The following is a 14,978-nucleotide window of genomic DNA, read 5'->3' on the forward strand; positions in this document are numbered from 1 at the left end:
GTAGTCACCACAGGCCCTGTCCAGTGCTGAAATGGCTGGCACCTTGTCTGCCCTGCTGTGTAGTCACCACAGGCCCTGTCCAGTGCTGAACCTGATTTAAAACAAAACCTCTCAAAAATTAGATGTTATACTGACATCATTTACATTTTTAATGGATGTACATTTGTCCATTGCCTCAGTAATTCAGAAATCATAAGGAATAATGAGCCTGTCAAAAATGGGATTGGGGTAAATCAAGTAGCAGGAATATCTTCAAAAAATCAAAATAAAAGGTATTTTAGCTTTCATCCATCCATCCATCTTCTTCCACTTATCCGCGGTCGGGTCATAGGGGTAGCTTCAGTAGGGAGGTCCAGCCACGTGAGCCAACTTCTCCGGAGGGAACCCAAGGTATTCACAGGCCAGCCAAGAAACACAGTCCCTCCAGCGTTTCCTGGGTCTCCCTATGTGTCTCCTCCTGGTTTGACGTGCCTTGAACACCTCACCAAGGAGGCGTCCAGGAGCTATCCTAACCAGATGCCCAAGCCAACTCAACTGGCTCCTCTCGACGTTGAGGAGCAGCGGCTGTATTTTGAGCCCTCCCCAGATGACTGAGCTCCTCACCCTATCTCTAAGGGAGAGCCAAGACACACTATGGAGAAAACTAATTTCAGCCGCTTATCTTTTTCTTTCAGTCATGGCCCAAAGCTCATGAGCTCATGAAAGCGAGAGCTTTACCTTTTGGCTCAGCTCCTCCGTTCAACACAACAGACCAGTACAGCACCCACTTCACAGCAGACACCACACCAATTTTAGTTTTCAGAAATTCTGATTTTTTTTAATGCAGTCTCACTCCCAGCTTGTTAAAAATTGACGTTTGGTCAAGCCCCCTGCACTCCAGATACTGACTCGATAGGGATAGCCCACTCGTCAATTATTAATTAATAAGGGTGCGTGAGAGTTTATGGTAGGGATGCATGAAATGCAAACTGCAAAGCTAAAACTAGCACATCTAATACCCAAACCCCTAAACGTTAACACTAGTATCAATGTTACCATGTGCTCCTAGAGCTACCAACAATAACTTTTTGGGCTAAAATTTTCAACGCAGGTTATTTGCTTCACTATCTGATGCTTTCAGGGTTTTGACAAAGAATCGATATTTCACGAGTTGGGAGTAAGAATGTGTTGGATTTTTTAGAATTTAAGTGAGAACTTTTTCAATATTTATTGTTAGTCTTTTCATCATTTTCCATACTTTATAAGATTCAGCAGAAGAAAATATAGAAGCAGGCTTAAATATAACCCTACATAGGTTATGTTTGATTGATTGAATGTTTCTCAGCTAGTTTCCAAGCAAATTCTTATTCCAATAAAACAGCTTTCAACACAAGCTGATATATTTCACCATTCTTTGTATTATTGGATCCATAATTCTACTCTTAGTCTGTTATGTCCATTCAAAAACCAGTCTTAACCTTACATAAAGTTTGTGCAATATGCAGTACAATTGGAGTGAATGAAGCACCCAGCATTAAGCTACCAATATCCTTGATAATGTGCTGTTTTTAGCTATGAAAAAGGACTATATTAAGCATATTTCCAAGCTTGGTCTGTTTCTTGTCTGATAGAAAAACTTTGAGTGATTTTCTCTAAAACACACATGTTGAAAATGATTCATATAAACTAAAATTTGGTCTCTTAGCACATTGCACCTTGACTTTAGTGTTGCACCGGAATGATGATCATGATGGCAATTATTTTATTCTAGCTTCATGCATACAGTAACCCTGGATGGATAGTTGACCTCCACTTCATTTATCAGTTACTCTAATAGGATTATAAAATATAAACTATAAATCAAAACATATAAGCTAAATTTTTCTTTTGAACCAAAAACTATCTGATGTGTGTTATCTCAGGGCTAATGATGACTGGATGGATTAGCAGCTGGCTTAAAGCTCAGCTGTTGTTTTAGGTGAATAATTTGCCCCTCTCATCTCAGCTCCCAGCCAGCCTCCGGTTAAAGTCATGTGGAACACATCAAACTCCAAGATTATCCTGAACTGGGAGCACGTCAAAGCTCTGGAGAACGAGTCAGAAGTGACCGGTTACAAAGTGAGCATGTAGCTTCTTCACTTCATCAGAGGGTTCTGTCTGTTGCCATGGCGCGCTCCACTCTTGATTTAATCTCATCCACAGGTGCTATACAAGAAGAATCGACACAGCCGACCTAATGTCATGGAAACTAACACCACCTCAGTGGAGCTTGCTCTTCCGACTGATGAGGAATATATCATCCAAATAAAGCCATTTGGAGAGGGAGGAGACGGGAACAGCAGCAAGCAGATCACCATCCCTAGGATAGCAGGTCAGAGAAAAGCTAGTTAGTGACTTCCACATGGCTGATCTGAGAAATCATCTTATTCTGAGAAATCATCTTATTCCCAAAACAGTTGAGCCCTCATTATCTCCAGAGGAAAGCAGAGTAATAATAATATCTGCTAGAGGGCAAGTCTGTGGAATTAAAGTCTTTATGTTTCACCATAACAGTTTTCCGCTCCAGATTCCTCTGTATGCATGAAATGACCACAGTTTAAATACAGCAGCTTGCAAAAGCTTTCATAACTGTTGGACTTTTTTGGATCAGCCTTCTTAGACGAAGGAGAAACTGTTTACAGTAGTTAAAGGAAAAGTCCGGTCAGCAAGAAATGATCAATGGATCATCATCTATACCTAGAACTAATATGTTCGCTATGATTAAATGAATTAAGCGTTAATCAGTAAAAAAATTAAAATAATTATTTTCCTGGACCAGCCATTTTAGCCCAAATATAGTAACATCTCACTCCACAGTTATGTCACGGTGCAGTAAGCCGAGCACCATTCTCACCGCTTTACAAGCAAAATCAATGAGAGCTACTAGACATATCTGCAATCAACAACAATAATTGAAGATTTTTAAATGACTTTAACATTGAAATTCTCGAGAGCTATACTTAAACTGACAATGCCCATGTGCATGGCAGTTGGATGTTGTAATACATCAGGTAAAAGTGAAAAAGAATATTAGTTATTTCACCTTTCCGATTCATGATCCTCCAAGGACAGGTTGCAAACTTGAAGAGGGAGAATTTGCAATCGAAACTCTGACCAGAGAAAAAAAGACGTAATATGCAGCCAATATTTCGAAGAAGAATGTTTTCAATATGACTTGGATAAAAGTGAGTTGTGACAAGCACCAGATACAGCACTGGGACTTGTATAGCAGCCGATACCACACCTTGACATCACAAACCAGTAGGTGGCAGCAGTGTTCTTTGACAAACATGGATGTCTGCGGTAAAGCACATTCAAATGAAATTACTCTTAATTAATAACAATTATTATTTATTGAACAGTATTTAATACTTTTATATTTAAAGTACTGACTGTACTTTTCCTTTAAAGGTATAGTGGAGGATTTTTGCAATTTTTTTAAAAGACTCGCCCTCTCCACTTTAAAAAAAATGTGCATGCACAACCCTGTACCCGCTCTCCCGAGAGGGAAAGCCTATTAAACGCATGCGAGAGCATGCACGAGCCCATTCTCCTCGTACACGCTCTGTTTAAATGTTGCTGTTGCATCGCTCATCCAAGCTTATTTTACAAAAGAAGATTTGCAATTTTTCCGCATTCTTAGTTTCATCACCAGCAAGTGAAAATGTGGAAGACGTAGGACGACTACGCAACACATCACCAGAATGATTGAGAATTAGGAGGACAAATTATTTTCATGATCCAACCAGAAAAAAAAAATCCTCCTCTACACCTATAAATGTCATGTTTCTAACATTTTCATCGAAATTATTAATTTACATTCAAGAGCGATACAGAATATAAAAGTAAATGTATATATTTTTTTGATTATACAAAATATAAATTATTGTTATATAATTTTTAAAGGGTAAAAAAATATTTACTTCTAGTTAGGATGCCAATGTCGACACTAATGGATTCTGCACATATAATAATAGGTTTAAGTTATGTAAGTAGGGAGAAAAAAAAGGGAGCATAATCAAAGGTTGGCATTAGCATAAGCAATAGCAGACCTGCCAAGCAGCTGCAGATAATATTAAAAACAAGAGCAGGGGAGCAGGTGTTTGGACCTTACTGGCTGGGAGGAGGTAAACTAGCTATTGCCTTCAAAGAGGGTTTACTAAAGGTAATTTGTTTCTCTGGATTTTATTCATGTTACTTGTTTTCTTTATCCATCCAAAAAAAATGTAATGAAGTATGTTAATACTGGTGCCAATATTAGTTCTTTGACAATGCACTGCAGATGAAAGGCTGGTTAGTAACTTTCTCCTCAAGTATGGACCCAACTAACTTCCTTTATGTTTTGACCACCGTTTCAGGACCCAATGCAGTCGGCTCAGCCTCCAAGGTCTCCACGCTGTCAGCCCTCAGCACAATAGCTCTCTCTTTCACAGCACGGACATCTTTATGACAAACAGCTCCCAGCAGATGTTGCATCTAAGGTGGAGACAGCTCTCAGGCGGGAACACAAGTGGAGCCCACTCCGGTGTAACTAGATACATCCATTTAGATTTTAGAGACAGAGGGAAGACACTGAGGGTAAAAATGTTCAAATATGCCATGTAGAAGACAGATAAGGTGTCCCTGTCAGCTTCATAGGCCAGGTGAGGGAGATTATCCGATGTCGTGACTATGTTGTTACCAAAGCAGCTTTCATAAAAGAAACATAAAGGAAAAAGTCTTATATGCATCTTTTTGTATGACATGTTGAGCTTTTATAGATTTTGTTTTCCTGATGGGTTAGGAGATGACTTTGGCTTCAGGAGTGAGAATAGTTTAATGCATGGAAAACGGCATTGTCCAGTTTTACATTTTGATGATAAAGCACATGAGTTGACAGCCCATTGTCTTTTAATATAAAATACAGCTTGTACCTTTGATATTTCTACATTTCAGTTTATGTACTATAGTCTTTCTGGAAAGAAAGTACACCCTCTGTCTTTGCAAGCAATGGAGCTGGTCTAGATTATCTGTACAAAAAAAAATGTTACCGGTTTTCCACCAAGTCAATATTTGAAAAACAAAAATAAAGGGAAATTTTAAAATGTAAAAAAACAAAAAATATATATAATGCAAAGTACACCCTCAGATCCACAGATAATACAAGAGACATGAAGGCCTTGACTTTTAATAGAGTGTACTTTCTTTTTTAAAGATTGTATATAAATATTGTAATTCAGATTTCGGGTGCAGTTGTCACTTTTCAAATAAAATGGAGGAGTGGAATCAGATTGTAAATGCTAATGCTTTAGCATCTGATGAACATCATCAAGCAAAGCTAAACATTGCCTAACATCATGGTGGGATTGAGCTATTATAAGGTGTTCTCAGCCTACTGCTAAAACAGAGTAAAATAGAATTAAAAGCCATTCCCTGGTTAATTTATACTCTGAAGACAGAGCATGAGCCTATATATCTATATTCTCACTGTTATCCTTTCTTCTGCCAAGAACATGACTATTGATCAAAAGAAACAAGTCAGCTTTGCTGGTATCAAGATGGCCTTTAAAAGTTTATCTTGAATCTGGATGTAGTCTTTTATTTTGAAAGTTTGTGCTACTATGGTCTCTACAAGGTTTTAATATTCATAGTGCGTCACAAAACTCATACAAATGGTTTGGGAATAGAAATAAAGACTAAGATTTAGCTTTTGTAAGGCCCCCAATCTTAGTCCTATTGAACATAATTGTTAAGACGTTATATCCTGTAATCCATTCTGTCAGTTTATAATAAAAGTGGGCAGTTTAAATTAAAGCATTAAAACCTGGCATTAAATTTGGTTGTAAATGTTTTAATACATCTTTCAAAAAAGTTATAAAAAAAAGTTTAAAAAAAAAAACAAATTACTGGACTTTGTTTTCCAAGTCTGAAGACTTTTCGCTTCCCATCCAGGAAGCTTTTTCAATTCCAAATGTCTGGATTAGAATTGAGTTCCAAGCTTTATAGAGTAGCCCAACAAAGTCATGTGATAGCTTAGACTTTGCATGTTTTCTTAGCCATAACTTAAGCTTAAGTTTAAGCTTAAGCTTAAACTTAGTTCAGTCTTTTTTGTTTGTTTTTTTACTTTTTTCAAATGACTATGACCTGGATGACTGGGAACCTTCACCAGCATATTTTAATTTTACTTTATACATGTTATCACCATGCAAATAACGGACATATTATACAATGGGTTGATCTTTAAAAAAGCAGAACATTAATTGCACCAAATAATATTCAAACTTAAGCATCCCTTCAATTTACCTCAGTGGCATTTTTCAACAACTCTGTTCAATTAAAAGGTTCTTATAAGGATACTTTACGGTAAAAGCTTTACTGTTAGTTGAGAGTCTCATGAGTCCAGTAGGAACTTATTCAGTGTGTTCATACTTCTAAGCTCATATAGGTAAAAGTGTCCTATACATCTAAAGTTGGTCTGTGAGAAGCGTAATCCAGCCAATTTCAGCCTGCAGTCTCCTTTTTGATAAGCAGATGAGTTTTCCAGTTAAAATCTGGTTTTATCAAAGCAGATGCTTGAGTGAGGTATTGATTAGTTATAGAAACTTAAAAGAAGCCAGCTTTAAAGCTCACTTCAGACTACTAATTCTTTTTTCAGTTGTGGGTTTTTCAAAAGAGAGACATCCAAGCAACATGTCAAAGCAGCTCCCCTTAGATTTATAACTTTAAGTGTGATTTCTGAACTGTAAAGTGGTGAAGGGAGACTATTGAGTTAGTGTGCATGTCAGTTTTATGCCCTGTAGGCACTGAACCTCGTCAGATTCCACAGATATTTTCTGTTTCATTCCAAACCTTCTTCGCGTGTTTGTGCCCACTGACCTGTAAGAGACTTGGGTGAAAAACAATGTTCATATATACTTATTGTTGTATATCAACAAAGGTAAAAGCCCCAAATCTGCTTCTAAACTATTTCCTATCTTGCGGTGTATGCCAGTCCTTTTTTGCTTTTATTTATAGTTATCAATGACTAGACCATCTGCGGATGAAAGCTCAGTCATTTCACTATAATTATTAGCAGAATTTATGTATATTCATGTAGAGGCGAGTGTTTCTTCATCATTGCAGACTGCATAATGTAGCATGACATTAGAGAATGTTATATCTGGTTGCTGCAGCTGTTTTTGAGTAGTGGTTGTGTAAATAAACATTTTCTGACATGTAAAATATTCAGGTAGCCTGGTTCAGCTGGGACTAAGAATGCATGTGCTACAGGGAAAGACCTGTGGGAGGATAATTCTGGAGAGCTGTTGAGTTAAAGCAGTGCATCTGAAAAAAAAAAAACAATGGATCTCAAGGCAGATACCAAATATATAATAAGATAGAGAATAGAGTTTTCAAACCTGATTCTTTAATAACCAAATAATTTGTTTTTAACAGAAGGAATGATTACAGTGAGTGTAGCCTCAATTTATAATTGTTTTCTTAAGGCTTTCAAGTAAAAGGACAAAGTTGGACACCTATACATCCCTTTGAAAGACAAATATGAAGCATTTTTTTTAAGGATGGTTCTAGTAGTATTTTTCATATCTGTTGTCACATATAAGATAATTTGATAAAAGGAATAATATCAAACATGATACCTCTCACTTATCTTATTTTACTTAAAATGTATATTTTTCTTGAATACGCAGACATGTTTTTTAGGAAATCTGAACCTTTAAAATAGCAGCGATGGACACTGGAGGCTAAAGCATTAGCATATTTTCTGTGAATTCCTTCCAAGCTAATTCAAATATCCTAAATCTGATGAAGTGCTTCAACTAGTCCTTATGAAACAGGTTGTTAAAGATGGTATGTAGGGCCTCTCTCCTCTCGGTTCTGCACCGCGATCCCTCATCTCTACTGATTGCAGTACCCTCATGGCTGCCTCTCATGCCCCTCATTCTTTCAGTTAGCCCTGTGTCTAGAGCTATTCTTTGCCTTCTGTGTGCCTCATCATATGTTCAGAATCCTCAGGTCCTTAAAGAGCCTTAACTTATGCGTGTATGTCAAGAAACACTAAAAGCATATAACTTTGAAGCAGCAGCGGCAGCAGTGTTCAAGCTCTGCTGGAATGATATTAACATTAGGGTTTTGGGAGTTGGAGCACATCCTTTGCCGACGTTACAGAGGTTTGAGCGGCATTTTGCTGTTTATCTGGGAAATTTGCCGGCCTATAAAGGTTGGGTGAATTTTTTCTAGGCAGATGATCTTAAGACAATGCTGCTGATGTTTTCCTTTTTTCCATAGTCTCCTGATGCCATTTGGGACTGCTGTGCCACCTGGAGTACGCTGCAGTCTCATTGTAGCTTGTAATCCAGTTAAGTAGTTTGTAGTACTTTGAAGGGAAGTGTACTGTATGCTACTGGGGATCATGCATCAAAAATGTGTAATATACCGTTTTGTACACTTCAGATCATTTATATGAAAAGAAACCTTTCTAAAGAGATGATTTACTCGGTTTTTATGTAAACAACTCTTGTTTCATACTGTAAACTGTTGCTCAGCATGACTGTACTTGTACATGACTGTCGTCTTTCTACTGTCCACCTGCAAAGCGACTGAATGGCTTTAGGAACATGTGAGGTCCATGCATCTGGTAGGTTTCTGTGTGCTGAAGCATTATCAGCCCCGTGTCTTTGCTTCTGTCTAAATCAGCCCTTCAGAGATGTACTGCTTTCACTGTCTGTATACTCTCCGCAGGAGGCGTCCCTCTGTTGCTGTTTGTTGTTTATACTGTGTGAATAAAGAAACTGATTTATAGAACAACACAAAGCTGTGAGTCTGTTGATACCAACCAGTCTACATGTTATAAATGAAGAGCTGCTTTCTGGGTTAGCTATATGATTTAGTGCAATATAAAACAGTTAAAGAGCTGATTTCCTTTAAAGTGATGCTTGGGCAAATCAAATAAGGCCATGATTAAGCTTCTACTGAGACTTGAATGCAGATCCGATTTTCTGACGAATGCACCACAGATTTCCTTATTAGCCCAGTTATTGAAAGATTTACAGAATCTTGACCACTTGTTTTAGCCCGACTTTGAACCAGAGACCTTTTTCATGCAAACATGAAAATACCACAGAAACCTTTCTTCCATGAGCCTCTCTTTCTAAAATATCAATTATTTAAGACCCAAGTTTTAACAATAGGCTACATCACAATGCCATTTTCTGTATAGGGCAGAGTGTTAGGAGGTACCCAATCCTCACAAAGAACACAGTTACTTGTAGATGAACAAAACAATCATCAAAACAATCATCTAATGAAAAAAAAATCATCTAATTTAAATAATTAAAAATGTATGTTTTTATTTCATTCGTCAGAAAGTTTGATGAAAACTCTGATTTTAAAACAATAAAATTTTCCATCAATTCATAATCCAGACTTTAATTATAATTATTAGTTTCGTTTTTGGTTTTATTATTATTTTTTTTTCATCAGAAATGATCAATAAGACCTTTTATTTCATATGCAAAATTAGAAATTGAGTGAAACTGTACATTTTTTAAACTATTATGAATTTATTAGGTTCTTTTCCTTAAAGGACGTTTAAGTTTATGGAAATGTAAAAAAAAAAAAAAAAAAAAACTAACAGACTTAAATTGTCCTTACTTTGATAAAGGCAGTTTCACCACTAAGAAATATACACTAACTTTATTTCCCCACAAAGCTCTATGAATGTTCTTTTCTTTGTGTTTCCTCTCTAAGTACTCCTTGAGAATGGAAGCCAGCTGGTGTGAAAAGAAAAAGCTATTTGTGTTTGAATTAGTTTATGTTGCCTTTCAAAGGTCTGACCCAAAGGAACAGGGGAAAGGAAGTTCCTAAGTACTTTTTATGCAATTTAGGCCAATTAAACCAAGGTTCGGAGCTATGAGACTTCCATTATGTCTGCTTCCTGCAACAAACGTAATGCAACATTTCATTTATTATTTATCTCTTCTTGGAAAATAATTCATACCAAGTTTTCTACATTTTTTCAATTGTTATAATAGCAAATCTTGTACCTTTTGGGGATTTTATGGAATACAATAAATACTTTTTTTGTATAAAACCTCTAAAAATGTAAGGCATATTAATGCTTTAGCAGACCACTGTATGCTACTGTTTTCCTGAGGTTTGGTCTTTTGCTTGGTTGGCTCCACAAAAAAACACTAGATGGCAGCAAGGGCTTAGAAATAATCTGGCCTGCTTTTCTGCTTTGGTTTAGAAACCTCACCACATGATGGCAGTGAAAGAAAACTCATTTTCCTTTCAGTGCATTTTGTAGAACACATTTTTTTTTGCCAACATTGTCACATAATAGTCACAAAGGAGACCATTATTTTAACATTCCCACCCCCATCTGTGCCCTTTCATTTCAGAAGCAGAGACATGGTTTGAATCATAGTGAGACATTTATTGATGCAGGTATATTTCCTGTCAGAACTGAATGCAAACACAGCACATACACACCACCAAGCACTAGGGGAATGTAGAGCTAACGGCAGTGGAGAACTGAAGGTGGAGGCTTAGTGGCACAGCAGTTTAATGGCCTTCACTGTGGATACACTGCTTATCCTCATGGTGATAGTTTCAACAAATGCATTCCCCCGTATCAGGACATTATTTCGTTCCTTTTCCCAATTTTCTAATGTCAGTAGTTCTTTCTAGATAACCTCTTTCTCATCTTAGAAACTTTCAGCTAATAGGCTCTGCTCCTACTTCCATAAAAATCAACCCAAAACTTAAGGCACCCATTTGTATTCTTCTCTCTATTGCACCCAATGCATCAACTGTTTGACGAAAATACAAAAGAAATCCAAACCTTCATACTGCAGCTCTAAGTTTTTCTTCTTGATGCCTTAATTATTCCAGGAGCAGCTTCCTAATTAGTTTACAAAGCATCTGCTCCAAACTCTGCCTTCACAACAGTCCAGTGTCATGTGACCAATAGAAAATAAAACAGAGTAAAATAGAATATACAAGGTAGCAGGTCTGGACTCTTGTGTCCACAGGTGTGTCTGGAGCAGGTCAATAGTTTCATGTGGGGGTAGTGGGGGATGATTGAGGGCCACAAAGCATGGTCACACATGCTGGAAAAGCTCCTCACTCCACAGCTGTGCATTGTTATTATTCGGTTTTGGTTACGCTTCGGTACATGTGAGAGTTCACAGTTTTCTCCCTTCAGAGGACAGAAGATGGGGAAAGATGGCAGCTTATTGCAAAACCTCACAAGCAGAGAGCTTTACTGCCTCGACTAACAGTAGCACAGACTCAATTAGGATTAACAAAGGTTAGGGCTCAATCAGGGATTCTCATGACTGATTTGTGATGCATAGTATAGCATTAAAGGTCACTCAGAACATAATGATGTATGTGACAGGGCAACACGCTATGCTTTATATGGATCGGCCTGTATGCTCTCAGCTTTACAGGATTTGTTTTCAACCTATTTCATCGTAGAACCACAGAAACCTTAAGTCTGGTGTGCACATGTATTCGCCCATTTATTTTTACTTCCCTTAATAAAATCATTTGTAATGTGACATGTTTAAAGGTTCTAGGGGATTTAATACTTTTGCACAACACTGTATCTCTAGGGAGAACTTCAACATACACTGCTGCTTTAAAATATAAACCCAAAGTCCACACCATGACAGCATAAGTTCATTTAACAGAAATGAGAGAGAAAGTCATACAAGTCTGGTGCTTTTTTTTTTTTTTTTTACTTTACAAGGAGTGTGTTAAAATAATATGATCCAAACTATACTAGTTTGTATTGTTATTTTGAAAAGATTTGATTATCATACCACGAAATGCTTGAAATAGGATCGGCTACTTATTCTTGCTCCAAAAAAGGTTAGCAGGATGAACAGCATCAGTTAAGAGTAATATATTTATAGCTGAAAATAACCAAAACATTCTGTGTACTGACCAGACACAAGACTTCCACTTAATGCTAATTTTGATTCACAAAATCTTACAGTGTGGTTAAATATGGACAAAACCAGGGTTTTTAGCTGGGTAGAAGTAGCGATCACCTCCAAATATTGCATAGACTGAAGGAGGTCGCTTTTTTGGGCAGCAGTTAGTGCTGAGCCATCTAAGTGGCCTAATAAACCTGAACGACAAGTTAAGATAGATTCACAGTTTCTTAGTGAGATCTAGGAATGAGTCAATCAGATAACTTCGTATGACAGCTTGACTGCAGGATTGGGAAAGTTTAATACAAAAAGAAATTACTTGAACTAAATGCTTTTGTTTGTAATTATTTTCCAACCAGTTTGAACCAATGAGTTTTAAAATAACATTACATTGATGGAGGTTCTGCTTTAAGTTCCATAACTCTAGTGGGTTTTCTTAAAACAAGTCATTTGTGCAAGTATGAGACTAACATATGCGCCATTTTTCAGCCATCTGGCTGTCAGTGTGCAGCAACAGAACTCTGAATTAAACTCCAGTGTAACTTTTGTATGTATTATGTATTAAAAGCATCTAAATGGGCTGAAACATTACGGTGGAAAATTGTAGTTATTTTGACAACTACTTGGTCAACCCTGATAATGGCAACCGGCCAATACCTAGCAACGTTTCCCCAAGACACACAATAATCTCCAGTGTAACAGCATTTAGAAGAGTCAACAAGAAAAAAAAAAAAAAACAACTTAAAAATTTAAAAAACACAAGAAATTCAGATTAAACCAAAGTCAAGTAAATAAAAAGTAAAAATATACCATCAAATCTGCAAAACTTAGAGCACGTAATATTTATATTAAAAATTTCTCTACAAAACCTAACAAGGTGAGCAGCATCTCCATTGTTGCTGTCACTAAAAGCTCAAAGTCAGGTTGGGATGAGGACAAGGATGTTCTGTAAATGGAGGCTGGTACCAGACCCTGACAGTGTTTTTATGGAACCTGTCTGTGTAGGTATTCTTTCTCATTTCCTCTGCTATTATTATTTGAATCATGCAGACTATAATAATCTGATATAATTCATAAACAGGCAAACACTGAACATAAATTAGATCCTCTATAGGTAAAAATGTAAAAAGCTAATAAGACAGCAGTTAATCAAACCGAAGCGAGAAAGGTGAAGACAATAAGACTGCAGATGTTTGAACAGGAAGAAGTCCTTTCTGAGGAGGGGGGTCGTTGGTGCAAACAAGCCAAAACACGTCCGATTCCGAGCTGAATCCTCCAACAAAAGACGGTTCCTGTTTCCAAAGAAGCTGGAGGACTGGAATGATGCTGGACGGGACAGGGGGTCCAGACCAGGTCACAGTTGGTTTCGTCTAAAGGGAAAAGACAGGAAATCTGCTGCTTCATGGAACGCAGTCTGTTCAGGGGTCTATGAGTACACAGTGGGGGGGTAGAGAGTCCTCTCTTTGAGGGTGGTCATGTTCAGTTTGGTGGGGAGGGAGACTCTCTGCTGGAGGATTCTCTCTGGTCTCCCTCCAACCCCATCTCAGAGGCCGTTGTGTTGGATCAGCACTGCCGAGAGACAAAATGTTTTTAGGAGAATTTTCAAGAGGGTAGTTTAAAAAACATCTATTTTCAGTCTTTCTTCTTCATACCTTAAATAAAATCCCATGCATTTCCAGACTTTTTCGGAACATGCACAATTCTAACTGCTAAAGTCAAAAGAGCTTTAGCATGCTACACGTCCACACTGGATCCTATTTTAGCCTCACTCCTTTTTTTTTGCATCTCTCTGTATTCCAGCCACTATTTCTGTTAAAGTCATTAGCATCAGAGAAACACCCTGAGCCTAGCTGGTACCACTTGACCCTAAAGTAATGAAACCTAGTGACCTTCTCTCCTATCTGCCAGGTACCTCTGCTTTCCGCTGCAGATCCTCTGTGGGAGACTCTGTTTCCCTGATAACCACTGCTTTCGTCACCAGCATGTCGGGATGCTGCTGCTTAGCCTCCTGGATCGCCATGGCGAGTGCCTGGAGCCATGAAAACACCAAACAGATCATCAGTGCTTGTTAACCATAGGTGTTTTCAACAACTAAATTCGGACAAACTGATCAAATGTTTCCTGGAAACTATGTCTCTCTCTCACCTGATGCTGGTCCACATCCTCGTCTCCAGTGATTATGATCCTTTTTTCAATTCTGGTCTCTGAATAACCTCCTTTTACAGTCTGTAGAGCATAAACAGAAATCAATAGCCAGAAAGTTGGCTTATTCTAAAAAATATGCATGCCTTCCAAAGGTATTCAAAAGCCTTAGTTTTCTACTTTTATTCATATTACAACCACAAACTTGAATGTATTTTGTTGGATATTGATGTCCCAGACCAACACAAAATAGTGCAAAACTGAGAATTAAAAGCAGAAAAAATTGCACTATTAAACCTTTTTCACTAATAGACGTTTGAGAAATGTGCCATGCATTTGAATCCTGCCCAATATTATCTGAGAGCACAAGGAGAGCATGAACTGCTAGAGACTCCAAGAACCTAGAGACAGTGGTAGAGGAAGTACTCAGCTATATTATTTGAGTTTTGCTATTCATAGTTTAATCTTACTAATCAACTTGGAGGATGCAGCTTCCAAAAACGAACACACCTATAGTGTGTTGCAGTTGGATTGAACTTCCAGTGGCTGCATTAAAAATTAATAGTGATGAGGTAATGGATTCAACTGTAGTGAAACAATGTCATATGATGATGGTGAAAATAAGAAAGGTGAAATGGAGCTCTGTGATGGCTCTGAAAATATAATTTCTTCCTAGTTTTGGATTTCTCAGAATTAGGTAGAGGTGTGGGGAAAAAAAAATTATTTTGGCAATATATCGCAATTTTTGGCTGCCCGATATATCAATCTTTCAGTTTCTGCTATCGATTAAAAAATTTAGGAGAAGCGTGCTACTTTGATGCAGCTAGTCCGGTAGATGGCACCATTCAGCCCTTTTGCTGTGTGGTGCATCGCCATTTCTGTAATAGAGGCAGTCAC

The 14,978-nt window shown here is 37.6% G+C and overlaps 2 protein-coding genes across 10 annotated transcripts in view; one reads left to right on the plus strand and one right to left on the minus strand.

Moving 5' to 3' along the window:
• LOC107093193 (contactin-4-like) overlaps positions 1-5,853 on the plus strand; it is a 240,968-nt gene extending 235,115 nt beyond the window's left edge. For both annotated transcript variants that reach the window (XM_015388077.1, XM_015388076.1), the window contains exons 21-23: positions 1,985-2,097; positions 2,182-2,350; positions 4,377-5,853. In XM_015388077.1, the coding sequence (XP_015243563.1) occupies positions 1,985-2,097; positions 2,182-2,350; positions 4,377-4,468 (374 nt within the window). In that variant the 3' untranslated portion in view covers positions 4,469-5,853. The remainder of the gene's footprint in view (positions 1-1,984; positions 2,098-2,181; positions 2,351-4,376) is intronic.
• A 4,802-nt stretch (positions 5,854-10,655) lies between these two features.
• Positions 10,656-14,978, minus strand: part of LOC107093192 (band 4.1-like protein 1) — a 122,911-nt gene continuing 118,588 nt past the window's right edge. For all 8 annotated transcript variants that reach the window (XM_015388075.1, XM_015388070.1, XM_015388069.1 and 5 more), the window contains 3 exons: positions 14,085-14,165; positions 13,852-13,968; positions 10,656-13,508 (listed from right to left, as the gene is read on the minus strand). In XM_015388075.1, coding sequence (XP_015243561.1) covers positions 13,503-13,508; positions 13,852-13,968; positions 14,085-14,165 — 204 coding nt within the window. In that variant the 3' untranslated portion in view covers positions 10,656-13,502. The remainder of the gene's footprint in view (positions 13,509-13,851; positions 13,969-14,084; positions 14,166-14,978) is intronic.

This window comes from Cyprinodon variegatus, unplaced genomic scaffold (genome assembly GCF_000732505.1).
Source record: "Cyprinodon variegatus isolate N-32 unplaced genomic scaffold, C_variegatus-1.0 Scaffold412, whole genome shotgun sequence".
NCBI lineage: Eukaryota > Metazoa > Chordata > Actinopteri > Cyprinodontiformes > Cyprinodontidae > Cyprinodon > Cyprinodon variegatus.